Genomic DNA, 23711 nt, shown 5'->3' on the forward strand with positions numbered 1-23711 from the left:
ACGCCAACGAGCCACTATACGTCGAGAAGGAATTTCGCGGGGTATATATCCACCAAATCGCTCTGACATCTTTGCGTTGCCCTTTTCGCTGTTGTTGAGTGTTTTAAATGTGAAGCATTTCTTAGCGAACTTCGGCGACTTTAAGCGTATCTATCTATCTATCTATCTATCTATCTATCTATCTATCTATCTATCTATCTATCTATCTATCTATCTATCTATCTATCTATCTATCTATCTATCTATCTATCTAGCCGCCTACGACTTTTAGCTCTCCTGGCCGTTTGGATAATGGTATCGATACCGAACTTAGTATGGGATAACATGACTATATGATGAGCAGATTTGACTAGTCATAACATAAAAATCATGACATGTATGTCATGAATGTCAAGATTTACATTTGATGGTCTTGCTGCCTTTGTGGTGGTATCGTTCACATGACATGTTGCGAAACTGGTATGGTATGACATGATTGCACGGCGAACACAGGCAACAAACCCTAGCATAAAAATCATGACATACATGCCATGTAACAACAAGACTACAAGCTGTGCTCATGAAACGCTCTCGGCCATTTCACTCACGTCATATATAAAAAATTTGGTGTTACAGTACACGAATGGTTGGCGAAGGTATCTGTTTGGTAGAAACATAATAATTATGAGATGATTGTCATGTAACAACATTACTTCATGCCACGCGCATGATGCCACGGCGGCCGTTTCGCTAGCTTCACTTATACGAATATTCGTATTACGGGACGTGAATGGATGACGAAGGTAGGAGATTGGTGGAAACATAATAAACATGAGATGCGTGTCATGTAACAACATGACTACATGCTACACTCATGAAGCTCTCGCGGCCATTTCGCTAGCTTCAGATATACCAAATTCGGTGTTACGTGACATGAATGGACGACATAGGTAAATGACACATTCAAACATAATAATAATGACATGCGTGTCATGTAATGGTCTATTATGTATGTTTTTGCAAGTAGGTGTGGTTATTATTTCTTTTTAGTTTTTTTATTTGGGGTTTACGCATGTGTAAATTTTTGTGTGATTACAGTCTTCTTTTTACCCCGCTTATTTTGCTGTGTAGTTGCCATGGTGTGCCATGTGACAAAGTTTTCTGTACGATATATATCTGCGTGTTCTTTCTAATACAACTTAGTAGCGAGTTCAACGCCTTGTCGCCTCTCCTTCCGTCTTTGTTTATATATTTGTGCTGTTTTTACATTCAAACATGAAAAACCAACTAGCCAAACTTCCGATTCTGGTACAGTTTGTCAAAAAACAAGTTTGAACTGCTACATAGCCGTTGGCTCAGCCGCGGCAAGCATTTGAAAACAATGGGTGGTTGGAACACAAGGGTCGTTTATTTGCCCTTGCAAGCTTATTTTGTCGCTTCACCTAAGAAGTAGAAAGAGAGAGAAAGAGAAAGGAAAGCTTCTTTCGTTTCAGCGATCGACACAAACATGAACGAGAGAAAGGATAAACCGCAGTTTCAGAGTGCTGTGTGAAACAATACACAAGACTGTTTTCTTGGTCGTATATGTTATTGACGTTCATGCCTGATGTATATATATATATATATATATATATATATATATATATATATATATATATATATATACATATATATATATATATATATATATATATATATATATATATATATATATATATATATATGTGTGTGTGTGTGTGTGTGTGTGTGTGTGTGTGTGTGTGGTTTACGCCCCAAAACCCCATATGATCAGAAAAAAGAAGCAGTAGTGGAGGACTGCTGAAATTTCGACCACCTGGGGTTCTTTAGCGTGTACCGAAATCAGAGCACATGGGCCTACAGCACTTTTGCCTCCGTCGAAAATGCAGCCACGGCAAGAAGTGAAGACTTCGTTTTTCTTTCATTAAGACCACCTCATGATCAGCGGAATGAGGAGTCAAGAGTTTTTGGATCGGACGTAAGCTGGCGTTCACGAATACGAGGTATATTCACGTCCCCCGGTGATTGTTGGTAGTTTTTAGTCATATGAAATGCATCTTGTAGCAAATCATAATGTCATATGCTGCATAATTCAGTAATTGTTCATAATCACAGTAAAGTCACGAGCCAGAAGGAAGGAGTTGTAATTTTATGCTCAATATCATTATCTCATTTTGCTATATCGATGTCTTTTGCTAGGCTACCTTGAAAAAGATTCAGGGGCCAGGTACATTAGCAATAGAACGGCACAATTTGATGGTTAAATTGCAGGGTGTTCACCGTTGCAACTCATACTGGTCATCGTTAGCTTTAGATCTATCGCAATCAGTGTCAGTTCAACGTACATTCCAACAGCATCCACTGGACGCCCTACTGCTTCTGTGCAGGCGACTGGAATGAATGCATTGATGAACGGTTTTTTCGCCTTCCACATTTCAGTAAAGCACAGGACGTCCACCGTCGTCAGTATGATATCTCGCTCTATGTTGTCTGCATTGAAATTAAGAGAGCGAGAGCCTTGAGCAAAATAAGAGTTAACTCTGTTGGCTCTGACAGCTTGCAATAGGTGCAAATTGCCTCACTTGACTATATATAGTCTCCCGAACGATACGTTTAGTGTTTGAGTAATCTGTTTGAGACGGCAGTCGATGGCGTTCTGATTATTTGAAGATAACATGCTTACTTCGTCTGTAATACTTTACAAATGTGTAGTGTGTACCTTGATTCTGCTGTGCCTTGATGGCAAAAAGAGAATGTGTGCTCTGAAACGCGCTTATCCTTCATCGCGATCAGTGTCATCGTCATTGAAAGATGCCTCCGGAGATCGCTCGACTCACAAAACATCAATCACTTAATACACGTGCAAAGGGCAAAGTCGAAGGTGATGCCCAAACATGATTACAAATAAACAGCACCAAGAAGTTGCTCATGGTCTAGAAACTTCGCACGGCATGGTCCCAGAACTCTCCTGGCGAGGGGGCGAGATCATGAAAGAGGACAAGAGGGTAAAGATCGTCAACCTCGGAGAGACCAGACCCCGGACCACGTGGAAATTTCTGTGACTTCACTCCTGTAGAAATTTGCTGCGGCAACCGGAATCGCTTCAGCTGCCTCCTCAATCAGCAAAGTATACCCTGGTGGGCTTTATAAATACCTCATTTTTTGTTTGAAAAAGAAAGGGACGTGAAAATAAAAAACACGTTCACAAGCGAGGCCAAGGAGACAAAAGCAAACTCACTTCAATTTCTTCATGAGTAGAACCACTGAATACACACATACACCAAGAACACGTTTACATACTCCGACAAAGACGAAAATTGCACAACGGCAACCAGAAACACCCTCTCACCACTGTACAGATCGACAGAAAGATCATTACTACATGATGCCTTCTGCGATATAGCAAATACTTCAAACATTATCCATGCGTTCTAGTTCTACCTATACTCTTGATCGCATGTTCTCGAGGATCGCATGCGAATGTATTTCAATGTTCCGTTAATTTAGACTTTTTTGATTTTGCTAATGCCCATTCGTTCTGCAATTTACATCTGGTTTATGTAGACCTTTCGCACCTAAATGCAATTTCATAAGCACTCATAATGCGTACTTGACGAAGAGTCTCACTTGTCTTTTGTCACTAGGTGCTTTCTGCCCATTGATACGGAAAACAAAACAGCTTGTTTTGTTTCGATGGAACAATCAGAACCTTCTACTTTGAGGAATTTTCTTTAGAGTGTGTGACACTTGCTATAGATAAAGCAGAACTTCGGGCCACGTAACAGGCTGCGCATTGTCGGCTGCTGCTGCATTTCTGGCGTCCTCAAGCCTTTATAAAAGGAATTAAGCTACAGTGAAGTCTGCCAGCCTTGGAACAAAAACTATCCCACGATTTCTGATCACAGAAATGTTGAAAAAAAATTTAAGGCAAATGCAAGCAATGTCAAGTCTCATGGTTTCTGAACGTGTTGATTCGAACGGAAGCAATAATTTTATTTATCCCGGCTGACACCATCAGCTTCTCGTTATGCCCCGAATGTCCACTTAGGCCTTTAATCTTTTACGAAGCGGGGGTGAAGAGGAGTAATGGTCAAGTTTATTGAATAAATTATTGGTGTTTTTAACTGATCGATGCAAATTGAAAGCTGAGGTCCTTTATTTGGCACTCGGAATTTATGAATCTGAATCAGAGCATTACTAGGTGAGTAATTTATGTGATTAGGTGAAGTAAATGTGCCAAGAAACCTTCGCGTGCTGCTCTTACTGACTTTTCGCTATCCCTACGGACAGTGAAGATATCACCTATTCGATTAGGTGATGTCACGAAAAATAGATGTCTTCTAGTGACCGCTCAAGAACCTTTTTGCCTGCTAGCAGTTGTGCGCCATTTAGGTACTATAGCAGACTCTACAGCAACAGCTAGTCCAGAAAAGCTATAACAACGTATGCGCTGATATCTTGGAATGTTTTCACTGTTTCCATTGCAGTAGCTCAGTTAAGCGCATATTTTTTCATAGCGCAGAAGCGAAGCATGCCATGGCAAAATTTGGTTTGAATAGAGGTGTGGAAACATTCCCAATTTTACATCTACTAAAAAGGAGTGAGGAAAAAATTCTTGAAAAAAAAAGAAAAACAAAGGGTCTGGCGTGCGGCTTCTATGGCGACCATCTGCCGGTAATGCACTCCCTCACCAGAGCAAGATTTGCTACCCTGATGCATTACCTGGCCACAAACCACACAGCAATTGACCCTTGGCCAACAGTCTCCAGCAGCTACAAGCAACTGTCCAAAGCAGCGGTCAGACCTTTGACACAGCGGAGGGGGCTAAAAATGCCTGGTAACGGACAAGCCACCATTGAAATATGAACTTGGTTACCTTCAACACTAAAACGCTATCTATTGAGGCTAGTCGAGCTGTGCTATTAGAGGAATTAGAGGGCGTTAAATGGGATGTAATAGGGCTCAGCGAAGTTAGAAGGAAACGCGAGGTTTATAAAGTGCTGAAGAAGGGACAAGTTTCTATGCTACGGCGGATTAGTTCACATAAAAGAACTAGGAGCAAGGTTTCTCATACGCAAGAATATTGCTGGCAACATAGAAAAGTACTATAGCATCAGTGAGAGGGTGGCAAGTATCATAAATGAGTTCAACAAAAGATACAAGTTCAAGGTGGTACAGACCAATGCGCCTACATCGAGCCATGGTGATCATTTAGTTAAACGCTTTTATGAAGATGTATATTCAGCCATTATCAAAGTAAAGACACAGTATAAAGTAGGCAAGAAACAGGCCCGAGACTATGCAGTGGAGGAATATGTCATTGGCTCTAGAAATGCCAGAGGGGAGTTAATAATAACGTTCGCAGAACGTAGTATTTATGGATTATCAATACTTTCTTCAGAAAACGGGCTAACCGTAAATGGACGTGACGAAGTCGTAATGGCAAAACTAAAAATGAATTTGACTAATCTATGCACACTGAGACATTCTTCGAAATTGGCAAAATTAAATGCAGTGACCATAGAATGGTAAGAGCTCTTATTCACCTAAATTATAAGAAAACAGAGACAAAAACTGATACGCAAGAAGCAAACTATTGAACTGGCGGTGAGAGTAAAAATACAGGAATTCAGAGTTTTGCTTCAGAATCAATTAAAGGCAGTAAATATGATAACCGACGTTAGCATTGACACAATAAACTATAATCTCACTAGTATCATCAAAGAGCGTGCAATTGAAGTTGGAGGTTTCGTCACTAGGCGAAAAACTGGCAAACTATCTCAGGAGACGAAAAAGCTTATTAAGAGACGACCAACGAAGAAAGCCTCAAATGCAACCGACAAAATAGAGCTAGTGGTTCTTTCGAAATTATTCAATAGGCGTAAAGTAGCCGACTTCAGGAGGTATAATATAGAAAGAATTGAGCAGGCTTTAAAAAGTGACAGAAGGTTAAAAGCTGCAAAGGCAGACTCGTGCATAGGCATAAATTGCATATGTGCATTGAGAAACAAGGAAGGCATTGTCATAACCAATATAAATAGGATAGTCAAGATGCCGTAGGAGTTCTAAGGAGAACTGTACAGATCATCAAAAGAACCAGGATGGTATTGTGAGAAACTATATTAGTCCAAAAAATTTTGACATTCTATCAGTAACGACAGGGGAAGTAAGGAACGTCCTAGAAGGAATGCAAAGAGGCAAAGCCGCTGGTGAGGATTAAATAACAATCAATCTCCTGAAAGATGGCGAAAAATTGTGCTAGAAAAATCAGCCACCCTATATATGAAGTGTCTTTTGACGGCAAGGGTACCAGAATGTTTAAAAAACGCCAACATCAACTTAATCCTTAAGAAAGAAGACGTCAAAGGCTTGAAAAACTACAGGCTGATCAGCTTACTCTCCGTTCTCTACAAACTATTTGCAAAAATGACAAATAATAAAATAAAGACGATATTAGAGTTCAATACGTCAAGGAACCAAGCAAGATTTTGTGCTGGCTACTCCACAATAGACTATATTCATACTATCAGCCAGGTAAAAGAGAAATACGCTGAATACAACACACCGCTACACATACCTTTCGTAGATTACAAGGCGTTTGACTCAGTCTAGACATCAGCAGTAATGCAGATGCTACAGAATTGGCGCATCGAAGAACCCTACATAAACATACTGAAAGAAATCTACAGAGGATCCACAACCACCATAGTTCTCCATAACAAAAGTGAAAGAATACCAATAAAGAAGGGTGTAAGGCAAGGAGACGCGCTCTCACCAATGCTATTCACTACAGTTTACAGGAAGTATTCAGGACCCTAGACTGGGAAGAGTTAGGGATAAGTGTTAATGAAGAGTACCTTAGTAACCTGCGATTCGCTGATGGCATTGCCTTGATCAGTAACTCAGGAGACGAATTACTACTAATTACTAGTTCATGATTACTGAACTGGACACAGAATGCAGAAAAGTAAGTCTGAAAATTATAATTCACAAAACTAAAGTAATGTGCAACAATCTCGGCAGAAAACAGCACTTTGTGATACGTTGAGAGACGCTGGAAGTTGTAGAGGAATATGTCTACTTTGAATAGGTAGTAATAGTGAAACCAAACCACGAGACTCAAGTAGCTAAAAGAATAAGAAAGGGGAGCAGCCCATTTGGCAAAAACTCTCAAATCGTGACTGGTAGATTGCCAATATCCCTCAAGAAGAAGGAATATACCAATTGCATCTTGCCAGTACTTACCTACCGAGCGGAAAACTGGAGGCTTACAAAGAGCGCTCAATTAAGGACGAGGCAGCGAGTCATGTAAAGGAAAATGATAGGTGTAACATTAAAAGACAAGAAGAGAGCAGATTGGGTCCGGGAACAAACAGTGGTTAAGAATATCAAAGTTGAAATCAAGAGAAGGAAACGAAGATGGCACGAACACGTAGCACGTAGGCAGGATAACCAGTGGTTAATAAGGGTAACTGACTGGATTCCCATAGAAGGCAAACGCATGAAGGGGAGACAGAAAGTTAGGTGGGCTGATGAGATTAAAAAGTTTGCGGGTATAACGTGACAACGGAAAGCACAAGGCCGGGTCGATTGGCGTATCATGGGAGAGGCCTTTGCCTTGCAGTGGGTGTAGTCAGGTTGATGTTGATGATGGTGATGCACACATACAACGCATTTTCAAAAAGTATGACACCAGAATAAATTGGAGGCAACCACTTCTTGCCTATATTTTTCTTACTGTAGAAGTGCATGACCATTCTATCGGGAAATTTGCACGTAGCGCTACTCGTCGGCGATAGCGGCAGAGTGCCACAACTGAATGAAAAGTAGGCAAAAATCAGAACTTTCCCGGTAATCGAAAACGACTCCGGGATCTGTATAGCAAAAGACCTACGAGGACATTTTGCTTAAATTTTAGTACCACACTTTACAAATCTCATGGTTTTCCAGTGTGTTTGGTATTTTACAATGTGGCCCCATACATTTACAATAGGTGGTGTTGAATTGTCCTGAATGGCTAAACTCTTTGTATAACGTTACTGAAATTTCACCGAAACACTCCAGTAGTTCACCGCAGTATAGGTCCTGGAGTCGTTTAGTTCAAGATATGTTGTTTTCACCTTCTATTTCATATTGGTTTATAGCATGACACCGTTGCTGCTCCCGACAGATGGTACCAAGTAAAGATGTCCCCAAGTCCTCAAAATGGTCAGCGAAGTATCGAAACAATACGTACTTTTCATCGCACGCATGTCATCTTGCACTATTTTCTAACAAATCTCAGCACGCCGCCAGAAAATGTTGACGAGCGAATCATTATTACGGCTTAGCGCTGTCTCTTCAACGCGATAAGCATATATGTAAAAGCGCAGTCTGCTTTGATGAGATCCCTATAAAAAAACAGCGTTTCCGGTATCTCTCAGTGCGTTTCAGCGCGCTGGGTGACGCTGGAAAAGCTGTACTGTGTGTGCCAGTATACTACAGCACGCTGCGAGGCACTGGGACACACTGTACAGCGTGGCCAGTGTCGCCCAGTGCGCTGAAACGCACTGGGCCACACTGTACAGCGTAGCCCATTGTCTACCGCACACTGATAACGTAAGCGGCACATTGGTAGAAACTAGGCGCGATCGGCTCACTTCTGTAAGACCTCATATTGAATCGCGACATGTCTAGCGTAAAATTTACCGAATATGGTGGTACTCTCATATATGTGCTACACATATATAGCTTCAGTTTCCTTAGGCAATGGATGTGAGTACGCTAAAGCATTCATATGTTGATCGCGCGGGTCAGAGGCGCTGCCAGAAGTTTGCTTGGAGGGACAAACGACAACTTTGTTTCTGCAGAAGGGGGGGGGGGGGGCAGGGAGCACAGAACGTATGCATCGTGTTTACCTATGCTTGCTCCTGGAGGTTGGGGGCAAAGGGGTAATGCAAGAATTTTGAGGAAAAATGGCTCTAGCCCAACCATCGATGCCCCTCTTTGCGCGGTTGCGCTTGCATTGAAGTTTGATTGAGTTTCACAAACGTGTTTCATAAACGGCATCAATAGAACTGAGAATTCGCAACAAAAAACGACAGTAATATTAGTCTGATAATGAAGACCAACCTAGTCAAGCAGTGAGTCGTTGCGGCTCGTGCCGTAGAATGCCGAAGGTTGCCGGCCACAGTTATCAACTGCATTGCCCAGTCTTGGTGCTTTTAGCTTCTGAATTGTGTTCTCAAAGGTAAAAATATGACCATTCATGGGTCAGTTAGGATGCAAACTACATTGTAACGATTATTAGACTCTTTCTAACTCAATATCTACGATCTTCACAACAACCGTGGCACAATTGAGAAGTACGGTCTTAAGCCTAGTGATCGTTTCGGCTAGAGTGAACTGCTGCGGCTGTCGTTCGTAGAACGTAATCAAGGAGGACAGAAAATACTTACAAACTATCTAGGGGTGAAATATACAGTGTTCAGTGAGCAGTTCAGATGAACGCTGTTTTAAACATAGCTATGACTAATCGAATAGCGAGTCGCTACGCTTGCCGTAACGCATCTGCAGCCACGCTAACAAGCTTTGCGGCAAAACGTGCCAAATAGATGTGATCCAAGGAAACCCGCAAAGTTTGAGCTAACATTCGCAAGTTTGGTGCGAGCACGAAGAGTAGAAACACTGCGTATGTAAACGAGAAATTAAAAATATTGGATGCCTGAATTACGTTTAAGATGAAGAAAATAAGCGCATTCTCTTGTTTAAGGTGTGCAATAGTGGGCAGCGTGTCTCGCTCAGAATACATGATGTGTTCAGATAATAGGGTCGACTCCGGCTCACTCACCTTTATTTCTTTTTATTTCTTTTTTCAATGCGTGCGTGTATCAGCCTTAATTACGATGTGCGCATGGCCATAAATTGTAAACACAATTTAAAAGCCAGATTTTGGCCGATAATGGGTGTCCCAGTATGCAGCGCCTGCGTGCCTCATGCAGCGTGGCACTGTCCCAGTGCCAGCGCCACACTGGACAGTGGTCCAGTAATCAGGTATGGTGCTGGGTCTTTGCCACTGGTTTTCGCGATAGGTATTCTCTGCAATTTGCATGCTTTGCTTTAAAAGCAGCTTTCATACAAAGTTTTTTTTTTCAAAAAACTGTCGACAAATTTGTTTATTTTTGTATTTTTTCAGTGCACTATTATTGGTGCAACGGCTGCTCGAGCAGTTTCTGCTAAAATCAGCCATGGTAATGGCATACACGTGCGCTTTCACCGCATTAAACTGCGGCCGATCGCATGGGCGCGAGCTGCTAAACTGTGTCGCGACTCACCGCCAGGGGCCCCTTTCGGCGAGCCACCTATCCAGCGCTGGTCTCTCTATTGAAGTCAGTGGCATACAAGCCTGCACCGATGGGCGTCCACTCCAGATTGACTTCACGAGTCGTAGGGCCTGTGGGCCTCCTTCGGGAGCACATTGCTGAGTGCCCGGCGCTTCGGATCTTTCAAGGAGGCGATCAGCTAGTGGGGCCTCTTCCAATTCACTAAGTTGTGTCCGACCATATACTTATCAACGACTCAAGCGCCTCAAGTGAATTTCGACGTCTGTCTGGTTTCGCCATCAGATTTAAAGTTTAGCTTTGCTTTAAATAAACATCACGTACGTAGCCCTAGCTAATCCAAACATACCTCAGATTGTGATAACAATGTTTACTGGAGTTAAACGCCAGCCAATATTTTCCTTTAAGACACGTGCGATAAGAGAAGGTTAAGGCCCATTTGTTATTGTTTGAGAAGACGTTCTAGGACCATTTTAAATACACTTGCATGAGAAAACACTGCCCAATGACAAGAGGCAATATTCGTATTGCAATTATATAGATACATCAAAAGTTGATCGAGTAGCCTCTCCATCAAGACATTTTTTTTTGTAATGAAACAACTTAATGCATAAAGATATCAGTGCGTAAAGAAATCAGTTCTGGTATAATTTACACAAGCGTAAGTCAATTATAGAGCCACTAAACAAAGCATACACGTGACGTATTTCTTGAAGCTTATCTCTGTGCTGTTTTTTATCATGGCAGTCCACATGAGATAACTCATCACTAGATGCCAATTATGGGTTACCTTGATTTTATGACCATTGTATCCAAGCCCTACCTGCGCACCTTCACCAGGATGACTTGAAAGACACACTTGCAAGTTGCGACGTACGGCCCCAATCAATACTATAGGTATAGAGCGAGGGAATGCAGCACATTTGCGCACTTTGAAGTACCTCTGCCACCGAAAGTTTGGTTTGGGATTTTTATAGCAATTTGTGGGTTTGCATCAAGTAAATTGGTATCGTAAATGCTATGATTCATCGCATATATATATATATATATATATATATATATATTGCTAGGATCATTAATTCAGAATGGCTGTGTATATTTTCGTAACGCCCGCCTTAATGCCATAAGAAGCTATGGCGGTCCACAGCGTGGCAGCGTCAGAGACTACGTGCGCTCAAGGTTCGGTAACGCTGAACGTGCCGTTTGTAAGTAGTGGGACCCGCGGGCAGGGAAGAATGAAACAATGTGGGTGCTTCTAGCTTGTCTCCCACACAAAAAAATTAAGAGCATCCTAGGCATAAGCAGCGAAAATGGCCGCGAGAGCAGCTAACAACAAAGCATGAAGAGTAATGAAAAACAGCCCTTTCAGAGTGCCAGTCTGGGTATTGTGCCTGCCTCGAAAATATTTACCGAAGCCAACAATCCGCGCTTGACATTTGCAACGTCACGAGGGGGTCCTCTGCACATGTCAAACCGAACAAAATGTCGACTTCCTCAAAATACGGGTATGAGCCCCACGCTTACCCTAAAGCAATATAAAATATGTTATATGTAAGCTTCGTTTCTAATAATCAGTCAGAAGTGGCCCCGCATGCATTAGTATCAAACAACGCAAGCGTCTTGAGTTTGCGAACTTGGTGTCAGGAGTTTTTTAGACAATCGAACAGTATTTCATGCTCCGTTCTTCTATCCCCTGAATTTTCAGCCGTCATGGAAGGCCAAAATATTATCTTGGTCTCCCTCCACTTGCGCATGCGTCGGCTTCTTGTTTGTATATTCACAAGTGCACGACACGTGACATTACTAACACGTACATCAATCTAGTGATTCTGGTGCCCCTTTCAGTACTTTTTCGAGTGAAAAAAGCTTCCGTTTGAAACGGTTTTAGCTAGTAGCCCAGTGGGCAAACCAGCCGCTCTAATGGAGAGACGGGGATGTCAAGTCTTGGAAGACGAAAACGCGGAAGCCATTGCCTCAGCAACCCCTTGGGTGAGTAGCAATACTTTTTTGTATTCCGTAGGCAGCATTCACGAACACTGTAAGCCCGTGTACTTATCATTATTCTCAGCATAATCACACCTGATCTTGGTGGGTGTATCACTCATTTACCATCAAAATTAACTTTGTTTTAGCTTATGTGTACTTACGTGGCACACGTTTCATTTGCTCAAGTGCTTCATATCTTGAACAAGCAATTAATCCTAACACTTTTATGTACAATTTTTGCCAGCGAGAATGTTAAAACGATAGGTGAGAGCACCGCCTGCGACGCGAAATGCTTAAGTATTGTAACATTGTTTTGACATTTTTGTCGACGTTAATAAACGAGGTGAATTATGTTTGAAAAAACTTAGTTTTTTTTCTCGTGTCCACCAAAATCTTGTAGGTTATCATTTTGTGCAAACGACGTTATAAGGAGCTGTACGTTTCGGTGGCAGTATCGCACCAGACACCAAGCTATATAAACCGCGTACTGAGTGGGTGGTTGAAGTGTCCGACCAATAACTACAGCTCACCCGCATACTTAGCCATTATTCACAGCATGAACAAAATAAACTGCGAACCTGCAGGCTATGACATTCATATGCGTAGTGGGTACTTCGCAATTCTAGTAGTAGTTGTGTACAACGGTCACCTACTTCAGAGTAACGCGTACACTTTTGTAATCTTTTAACAATATCCCGTGATCACTGAGAGTGCGATATGGCCGCTTTCAATTTACTCGTAAAGCAACGAGGTCTGCCGACGATGCGCAAGCACACAAAACACCCTTAACTGCCAGTGCCTTCTGATATGTTCTTTCCTTCATCAGATATTCGAATAATCATTAGTAATTAGCTGCGTACAAAGAAGTACATTGAATAAAATGTAAATACTTTCCGATGTACTCCACTATTCTAGGCAGATTCACTTCCTCTTACAATAATGGCACTTTCTTATTTTCAGTTTTTGTTGTGAACACCTTTCACCGACAATTGACAAACAAACCATGAAGAGTCTAGAGATGCAAACAGACGACCACGACAGTGTAGGCGCACAATGAGTGTTATCATTTGCTTTTAAATGTGAAGCATTTCTTTGCATGCTGCAAGCACTTTTGGAGTTTATCTGCGTATTTATCTATCTATCCGCTTCCGCCTGGGTGCTCTCTTGATCACTCCTTGCACTTCGCGGTAACCAAAATCAGTTTCAGAGGGTAAGACCGTTCGAAAAATATGAGGTGCTGGTCAAAATATGAACAATGACACAATCCCGTCTCATGCATCGTCCAACACTTCCCGCCAGACAGTAGGATATACTTGCGGGTGGTTATGTGCCACAGGTGATTGACCCTGATTATTTAGTCGGGAACGACGAGAGCACACATGGGTAATTTTAACGCGTGAGGGTTGAGGAAAACCTGACATAGGCAGCGCTTACCCGACGAATGCAAAGAATAAATGTCAGGATCCCAGTAAAAATTGAACCCAAGCATTCTGCGCGGTAATTAAGTATTCTACCACAAAACGACGCCAACTCTCCGACCTATTTTTCAAATAGACCCTAGAATTGGTTATTAGTGTCATTGTGGTTGAAGTACTGGTTATTGATTTTTATATTCATTACATATGTACTCCTATGATACAGCCATGACGTCAGGTTACCGTCTATTGTACAGTGGTGAGCACTGTTAGGGTGAACACGCGAGCGCGTGGCCGACGGCATTATCAGCGCCACGTAACAGCCATCGTTGGAAACATTGCACATGCGCAGCATGTGCTTTGCGAAACACTCTTTTTATTGGGCGCATCACGTCATCGATACGCTTGTTCGTCGTCTGCTTGCCGCATTTTTTGTTCGCTGAGCTGATACCTTCTGCATTTCAAGGTCCATCTGGTTTGAAGATTGGCGCGTGAAGGAAAAGGGTGAGTGTACGAGGGATAATTATTAAACTTTTTATTCAAGAAAATTGCACTTTTGCAATTCAAGTTAAACAACGCCATGAGAACAATTATAAAAACATAAGCAAATCTTATAGCGAGTCATGTGACCACTTACAACAACGACTGCAGGTATTCTGGACGGTAACGAGTCGTAAAGTGATCGAACATATTCCCGATCGGCTTTCAACCTTTCCCACTCGTTGCTGACTTGCGCCCACAACTGGTTCAAAGTCGCGAAATAAAGGGGCTTCCTTGCCAAAGAAGCTTTCAGACGACCCACACGTTTTCTATCACATTCAGGTCCGCTCCTTTCGGAGGCCATTCCAGTAGCTGCATGTGCTGCTCCGCCTGGAACTCCTTGACAGCCCGCGCTGTGTGTAACGGTGACCGGTCCTGTTGGAACAGGTAATCACCGTCTGGGAATAAACTGCTCGCATATGGTAACAGCACATTGTTCAAATTGTTTCAGTATTCTTCCGACGATAAGTGTCCACGTATATGTAGCAGGGGCCCTAAACCATATCTGGAAACAGCATCCCACACGCTCACACTCGATCTCCCACCGGTAGAAACACCTTGCACGTTGTATGGGTCGTTCCTGCATGGCATTTTGACGTTAACTAAAACAATTGCTTTTCAAAGCAGCAAGTTTGCCTCACCATGTGCCTGGTAGTCTCCAAACACGCAATCTTTGGTCTTGTCGCGTCGAAAACGTCGACTCATCCGAAAAGATGACGCGACCCCACTCTTCTGATGTCCATCTTCGTGCAACTCAGCGAACTGCCGTCGTGCGTCCTTGTTTGCCGCTGTTAGTAGTGGCTTTTTTGCTGCTACGTGAGTGCGAAGGCCCGCAGTATGCAGGCGACGTCCAACAGTGGTGTCCGAAACGTCCAAATCCAAGTCCTCGCGTATTGCTGGGACTGGCAAGAAAGGGTTACGAACAGCAGCTGCAACTACGAGGGCGTCTTCATCGTCTGTGGTAGATTTAGGGCGGGTGCATCCTGAATGCGACCTTCATACTTGTAGGCTTGAATTATCCTGTTCAGTCTTCAGGGGCCTGATAACTAAAGCGCCAATATACCGCTGGGAATAACCTTTCAGGGAAAGATCGACAATTGAGCGCCGTTCATCATCAGAAACTCTAGCCATAATACGATCGTGCGACAGAATGAACGGCTGCAAGAGATGTTTGGTTGTTTTATATACGGCGTTGCATGCACAACAACTTTGAAGGGAACGAATAGACACGCCCCCATAGATATAAGTTTTTTTGTCTTGTCCTGTTCAAGCACATATGTTTAAAGAAATCTTAAAATGCAGGATGCATGGGCTTAGAAAACAAAAATGCGCCTAGCAGACGACGAACAAGTGCATTTATGACGTCATGCGCGCGGTGGAACAATTATTTCGCGGAGAGCGTGATGCGCATGCGCAATGTTTCCAGTGATGACCGCCACGGGGCGCTGATAGTGCCGTCGGCCACGCGCTCGCGTGTTCACCCTAACAGTGCTCACCACTGTACTTAAGGGCTATGCGCGGAAGCTGATTTATGTAGCAGCATCCAGAGCTACTACCTTCGCGAGAACCAGCGCTTTTATCGCTTCAGGTGTTGATAATACTCGTGTTACTGTTAGCATCCTTGCCAAGTGCAAAAAACTGGTTAGTTAAACTTCTGCAACTCTTCAACACACATGTGTGCGTTCAACATTTCTACACTTATTTAGCGTCTTTTCATGACGTGCGGTATGTAAATATTACTACACGGTCACCTCCCCTCTGCATGCTTTGCATAACGTCGATTCCCAAGGTACGGGTGATCTTCTGAGCTGTTTTCATTTGATCAATTTATTGAGTTAAGCTTGTTTTCACGATGAAAAATTATGGACGCAATAGCGCAGGTTAGTTCGTCTTAAAAATATAACAATTCAATGTTTGTATTGTATATTCTAGTCACCGAGGCTGCGATAAGAATTGATGAAGAGGCAATTTAGTCGCAGCAAGTAACACTTCATTCTAAACATGTTATTTGTCGCGAAAAGCTTCGAACAAAAACTGGAAAGGAAGAAAGGCAGATAAGCGCCAACTACCAACTTTATTGACAACAAAAACTACGAACCAACAAAACATCCGAGCATGCGCCGATGCGTGAAGGAGGAACGACATACAGATCTTCCAGAAAGCTGTGGGTTAAAGAACAATAAAAAGATATTTTAATGAAAAGAAGAGGTCAAACGGCGAGAGTTTCATTAGAAGTGTTTACATCAGAGAGAAGGGGCCCACCTATGGCAGTGACACATCAATTGTGCTATACGGAATCGAGTTATCTTGTTTAATTCACACCTTTCTGGATGACATGTTTCTCGTCATTTCTTCGTGCACTTTAAGGCTTTAACACCCACTAGCCATCATTTGATTATCGTAGAGGCACTTGAATCTGGAAAACATCACACATTTCTTCGACAAAAGATTGCAATATTTATCGATGTTTGTGCCTATATACTTCGTTTAAGGCAGAGCAATTTATATATAAGAGAAGATAAATACAAAACTAAAGAAGTGTCCAATAAAGAATTCAATATATTGCACACCACAGGAGGTTAAATCTGTAGGCCTGTTTTGGCTCCACTGCCTACATAACGCAGACTCCTTCTTAAAAAAAATACTTAGGTCCATTCATAGGCACAGCATTTAATGGGGTATGGTAGGGTAAACGCCCAAAATATTGAGTTTGCAATTCTGACACCGATAAATTTACTGTACTCTAAGAAACAAAGCTGTGGAATCCCGATGTCGAGCGACCGCTCCAAGAGGTTTAAATGCCACGCCGATGTGTGCCGCGCGCTTTCGGGTGTAAGCAGTATGCGCACGTAAATCTTCGGTTTTCTCAAATTGCGTTTACTGTAACTTTTTGAATTTAATGTATCTTTTCTTAAAATGTAATAAATTGATTTCGTTGTAACTTAGTGTGCGGTAGCTACAAGAAGATAGCAACAGTTTGAACTGAAAAAATTGTTGATTTCAAAAAAAGGGAGGCTGTAAAAAGAATACACAAACAAAATGCACCCTCTGTGGTATTTTGCAAGCAGTACTTTTATTTTTCTTACAAAACCTTCACGGCAACTGTAATATTGTTTTATTTGAGATTTAAACTATGATTTCATACTACAACACGGCTACATAAGGTTACACTCCATTCGGTAGTTGCAGAGAAAAAGCACATTGAATAGGTCGACTCTCATTAAAATTCGGAAGTGAGCCATAAGTAGAATAAGCAACCTAGGCATACAAAAACACGTCATTTGATATGAAGTGGCATTTTTTGTAAACAAGTAAAATTTTATAGGAATACTTGCAGGCGTTTCTAGGATAATTTGCTAAAACTAATATATACCATTTACCCTATCATTCTCGCTTAAGATGAGCTTGAATTAACGCACGTCTTTTCACCTTCACTTCGCTGAAAACGAGCAGTTCTTTGGCCGCACTTAAATTCTTCAATGCTGATTCAAGAAACCGATCTACCGACAGCGCTATTATTACGTGATGCCCACCCCCTCTCTGACTTCACCAGCTGTCAAGACATGATTCGCACTTGAAACAGCTGCCAAGGCGGTGTCCTCTTGTTCGGTTGTTTGGCGGATACAATTTTCTGCTGCATCGCCAACGCGACCTGCCGCCTCCTCTGTGTTGTACACCGGACAATGGGCCTCGCATTTGAAGTTGTTTCCTGAGAACGCTTTCCACATTCCTCGGCCAGCGACCGCGCTTTGGTGCATTGTGTTCGGGACCTGCGAGGACCTAGCAGGGCCGGAGGAGCCTAACAAAGAGTTCAAGGTCATTGAAATGAGCCAGTGGTGCCCTAGTGCTCTTCCCTGTGCAACCAGGGGTGCGTGCTCTTGCACTTTTCTAGAAGCAGGTTTGACTTCCCGCTTAGGGGCAGAGAGGAGGGGAACAATTCTATTAGAAGGACTTAAACTCAATTGTCTTATCTCGCAGGTAATCTTGGGAAGACAAAGTGTATAAAACGCGAGCGCAGAGATGCTCGGGTGTGCTTCATCTGGTTCATGTTATTCCATGCTACTCTAAACATGTAAATATTGTACACAAACGCTTCTTTTCATCTCCTCCGGCTCCTCGACTCTCATCCTGAGAATCGGATGGCTCCATCCAGGACCACGCTACCCAACGACACCACAGTCACAGACGTGGTGGCATGTTTCCACACCTCATTCCTAACAGTGGTAGCAGTGGTAGATGTCTCGACCCGTCTCTCCTAACAATGATAATGTTGAAAAGTGCAAATGTGTATAAATGTGGAGAATAGTGGGTGCTTGTCCACGAATCATTCAGTCACAGTAGAATCTGTTCGATGGTGAAACAACACGTGTCAAAGCTTTCCCGCCCTGCGGAATGCAGGCAGCCAAACCAAATTTATTGCTCGCGAATTCAAACTTGGGAAGTATTCACTTGATATAAGGACTACTGTGACCACTTGTTCATAATAACCACGTAATGTCACTTTTGCTGCAAGCTAATGTGGAGCGCAATACAAACGCCTAAACTTTCTCGCGTACATCCGCGAAGGCAGTACACCACTGCAGAAGAGTGACGAGATGCTACACACCCATGATATTGCTGCCTAAGGGAAGATGATCTATATACCTGCGGATACAGAATGTGAGCATTAAATAAAGTTGAACATTAGCCTGTAAACCTTTTAAATACGAGAGATATAGAGAGACAGAAATAGAGGAAAGGCAGGGAGCTTAACCAAGCTTGGCTTGGTTGGTGAGCTGTAGGTTACCGACAGCAGGTGGTCAATTGTGTTGGATGTCCTTCAGTGCTAGAAGCCCTTGTCTATGTTCGATTCGCTTTGCAACACTTTGAATTCCATCGCCGAGGCTTCCTTTCAGTCTCGCTTTAGATTCGCTTTTACGATGTTATTTCAGTTAAAGCCTAAAATCTACACTTACACGAGGTCCAATCTCAAAAAAGCTAGCTGCTAGCCTTCCCTCGCATAACAATACGATTGGCTGCTGTCGCACTCCTAAAGTCGTCTTTGCCGCGAAACTATTTTCTTTTCCTTTTTTATGGTGCTCGAGACTTGTTCCGGACTGCTGTTTAATCAGTTTCCCTATTACGTCTGCCTTCCTTGGCAATGATGCATTGCAAAAGCGGATATCGCTCTATTCTGCCATGAAAAAAAGATATTGATATGATAAAATCAATTTCAGCATTGCACGTGAACGCCACTAGATCACACCTAGATTAAAAGAAAATAACCCGCCTCTGTGGCCTAAAGGCTACGGGGTGCTTGGCTGCTGTTGGAAGGATGAGCGTTCGTTGTAGGTGGAAGGTCAGAGGTTAGTGCATGGTGCGATATGAGTGCACGTTAAATAACTCCAGTTTGACGAAATTAACTGGAGCCCTTCACAAAGGCGCCTCTCATAGACTAAGTAACCTTTAGGTGTTACACCACAAGCAAAGTAACTGAAGATAAGAAAAAGTGAGCTATTGCGGCCAGCACTTGCTCACCACCATCGGTTTACACTCAAACATGACTTTCCGGAAGAGTGATGATTTCGGAGGGCTGTACTGTGCGATCAATGTGAGTGCAAGTTAAAGAACACGAGATGGTCCAAATTTCCGAAGCTCTGTACTGCGGCGGCTCTCATAATCACATAATATTTCAGGACGTAAACGCTAAATAATATAATAATAATAATATTAATAATAATAAAATGCCAGTTTCCACAGAAGCTCTATTAGTGTTTTATGACGAGGGAATCAAGAGAACAAATGTGACAAGTAGATATCTAGTGCATGATTTATCTATGTGAATAAAAAGATGAGTTATTGTAGGCGGACAACTTGGTGCATACTGAGCATGAAAACAGCACTCCAGGGCGGCACCCCAAAATTAAATGGCTCCTAGGCAACCTCTGAAAATACAAAAAAACTAGGGCGTTATTCAACTCTCGGCATTATCCGTCTTTTCGGCACAATTCGTAACACCAGCAGGTTGTTGACGTGACGTCCCGAGATCGCAACATCTGCATTGATTCGTATTTGATAGATATCTGTTGTGAGTAGCATCTTACAGTGCTTTGTTATGCAGTCGCTAAATCCCGTTCCTTCTTTTGTGCCATGACTAGCGCGTGTGGTCAAATGAGTTCCCTTCGTTTTGTGCATTTTCAATTTGAGATTACCGTATGTAACACACAAACGCCTAATGCTTATGAGCTCAAGGCTCTCTGCTAACTTTTCCTTACCTTTTAAAAAGAAATAAGTGGCGATCAAAGAGAGCACTTGTAAAAACTGTGCCTCTTGTGTTTTTTCGATGCCCGCCAGATGCACCCAATCTAGTTGCTCACCACCCTCACTTCTAGATCTTTCCTGCTCTCCCCCATCGCCGAGCCTTCGCGTGGGCTTTGCTGTCATGGGGGAGAGAAGTCATTATGTGGTGCCTCACGACGGTAACATAGGAAGCAATTTTTGCTCACTCGTGTACAGATCCGCGTGGCAGCATCTTGCGTTTCTCGTGTTCAAAATGTTGGTGGTCCCGCTAGCTCTTTCAAGAGCTACGGTGTTTCGATATACTGTGTTGCAGTTTGTGGCGCTATGCGGGCAGCCATTGGGGGAGCATCGCTGCGACGCTGCTACTAACTCTGACTTTAATTGAGTTGCGAGTCGACGGCATTGCTTCGAGTGACAAACAAGGAGCACGAAGGAACAACTCTGACAAACGCATGATATGAACCATTTTCAGCAGCTAGTTTGTGTATGCAAAACTAAATGGCGCCACCGCACCGAAGCACCACGGCCTTTTTCTTGGTGGTGCGACCGCAATGTGGCGTGTGGCGGACGTCGCCCTGCAGCTAGCCTACGGCGAGAAATGATGGTGGTAGCGACTTTTGGAGAAGAAAAAAATGGCACCTAATTTTGGTGAGCCATAAGGAGACACGGCGAAGTGCCTAAGAGAACAAAAAAGAAGAAAAACAATAGCAACTGGTGGCACGGACCATGCGCGGCGCCCACTTTGCTGGCCTTCAACCCAGGAGCGGCACTGGCGAAATGGCTGGCTATCAGCCACAGCGCAGAAGTGTAAAGGAGAACACCGTTCGATCACTTCAAACGTGGCACCGCCCGTTCACCGCTGAGGAAAACGGTCTATAGGAAAGGCAAGCACCTCAAATTCATCTCCGTGGGGAAGTGCTCGGGTGCTCGTGTCACGCAAGCTGCCCTGCTCATAACACGGCGTCACATCATGACTATTCCTTGACCTAAAGCGGACCGCTGGCTCCAGGTCGGGCACACACGTTTGCACAGGCATTTAAATAAATAACGGAGGCATTGGTAGGAAGGGTGGCGAAAGCGTGAAAGACACCACTCCCTCGTCTTTCAACTTGGAGTGGTTTAAGGACAATTTAAACACACACAACCCACGACAGTGATCTTGCTGAGGTACTCTGCTGCTGACCCACAGCTGAAGGGATCAAATCCCGGCTGCGGTGGCTGCATTTTCGACGGAGGTGAAAATGCTTTACACCAGTGTGCTCAGATTTGGGTACAGGTTAAAGAACCCCAGGTGGTCGAAACTTCCGGAGCCTTCCACTACGGCGTGTCTCATAATAATTAGGTGGTTTTGGGACGTTAAACCCCACATATCAACCTTTAGGCACCCACAGCGCTCTGTAAGTGAGCTTCAATTCATTGCCACCTTGGCACTGTATCTTCTCCCTCGGAGAGATAACGTTTTTGTGCCGTTGGTGAAACCTTCGTTTGCATTTTCTGAACAAAACTTTTGCAAGTGAAGCCAAAGTGCCTTTTTCTTTTTATTTCTACGTTAAAAGGAATCATTTTGCTACCGCTTTTCTGGTTGACCATTTTTTACAGTCACTGATAACAACCTGCTTGAAAACTAATTTGCTATTTACTGGGATGCGCTCTAAAGATTCATGTAATATATGTGTATATGAAGTGTGTTAGTGACATTTTTGGTTTAATCGGTAGTGGGTTTTCTACGTGTAGGTTTGCGGTGGCATTGTTTATTATTCTCAGTCTTCGTATAGCTTGTGCAGTGAATTTTTCCATTATAACAGGAAAATTGTTTTGTTCAGTAGGCGTCCCGACTTTTCCTTTACCGCGCAAAAATGGTTACTTTTCATTGGTTTCGTAAAAGTAGTTTTTGCCAGTCCGCCACGCATTCCAGCACCCGAGATTTCGCAAAATGCAATGCTCTTTCCACGAATTCTGTTGCAGAGCAACAAAAATATTTTGAAATCAATAAACTTGCGAGAAGAGTATTATTTCTGGTTGCCACCTGCTAAACTGTGCAATAAAACACTACATATACAAAATTATTCAAACAAAAGAGCATTTTGACTATAAACTCTGAAGATAAATGACCTATATTCCAGCATAAAATAATAAATGTTGTGCAAACTGTTTCTTTTCACATAGACAAAAACAATTGAAACTGAGGTTCTGCTTCAATGTTCGTGCCTTGCGGCGAAGCATTGCTACATTTTTTGAGAAACAAATGAACTACACTTCTCTCAGTAAACTTTCTTTTTTTTGCGATGAGAAACTGCGGGTGATCCAATTCATTCATTCTTTCATTGGGTTCCCTACAGGCTCCAAAAAGAGGTATTACATAAAAGATGGGTTTACGAAAAATAGAAAGAGAAAAAAATGTGGTGACAGAAATGCAGACACTTCAGTGAACTCAGATAAGCAGGTGATATTAGCGATGTCGTAGGGAAGACCATTCTAATCTACAGCTACACGAGAGGGAAAAAAGATGAAAAAGTGACAGTGCGCACTTTGTGGTGAGCAATATTCAAAGAGTGACCAGTGCGATGTGATACTCGTGCTGGCGGCGGGATGTATAATGCGATGGCAAGGGCACTGTAGAAAAAAATTCCGTGAAATACTGTTAAGCTAGAAATGCGACGTCGGTACGAAAGCGAAGACATGTGGGAGGCTGTTTTTAACGATGATATGCTGATGTCGTATCAATATGCGAATGAATGAATCTAGCAGCACAATTTTTAAAGAGTTCAAGGGCATTGGCAAGGTATGCTTCGTGTGGACAGCAGATTGAAGAAGCGTATTCAAGTTTGGGCCTGATGAACGATGTGTATGCTAAAGGTTTTACGGGGGGGGGGGGGGGGGGGGGCGATGAGGCTTTCATTAGGTGACGTTCAAAAAAACCGAGCTTTTTGTTAGCAGATGCTGTGACGCTGTTAATACGTGAACACCGATCAAGTTCGCTGGATATAGTGAAGCCTATATATATGCCCCAGTAGACTTAAGTCACATATTTAGGCCCTGCCCTAAACACCGTCTTCCCCGTTTCGCGAAACGCTGATTTCTAGTGAAAAGCAGAGCGAGGCTACCATCCGCAGCTCTGGGTCCGACCTTCAGCAGGCCATCTTGAAGTTGGCTGAGAGGGTAGTGGAGAACTACT

At 42.9% G+C, this 23711-nt stretch overlaps 1 protein-coding gene across 2 annotated transcripts in view; it reads left to right on the forward strand.

Annotated features, from left to right (window-relative positions):
• The first annotated feature begins 12135 nt into the window (after positions 1-12135).
• LOC119161892 (uncharacterized) overlaps positions 12136-23711 on the forward strand; it is a 55483-nt gene continuing 43907 nt past the window's right edge. The window contains exons 1-2 of one of the 2 annotated variants that reach the window (XM_075880288.1): positions 12178-12305; positions 14540-14644. Coding sequence is in view for 1 of the 2 variants with exons in the window: in XM_037414397.2 (XP_037270294.2) it covers positions 12237-12305 (69 nt within the window). In the remaining variant the exon portion in view is untranslated. Of the gene's footprint in view, positions 12306-14539; positions 14645-23711 lie in introns of both variants that reach the window. The other variant, XM_037414397.2, reaches the window with a different exon arrangement.

Source organism: Rhipicephalus microplus, chromosome X, assembly GCF_043290135.1.
Source record: "Rhipicephalus microplus isolate Deutch F79 chromosome X, USDA_Rmic, whole genome shotgun sequence".
NCBI lineage: Eukaryota > Metazoa > Arthropoda > Arachnida > Ixodida > Ixodidae > Rhipicephalus > Rhipicephalus microplus.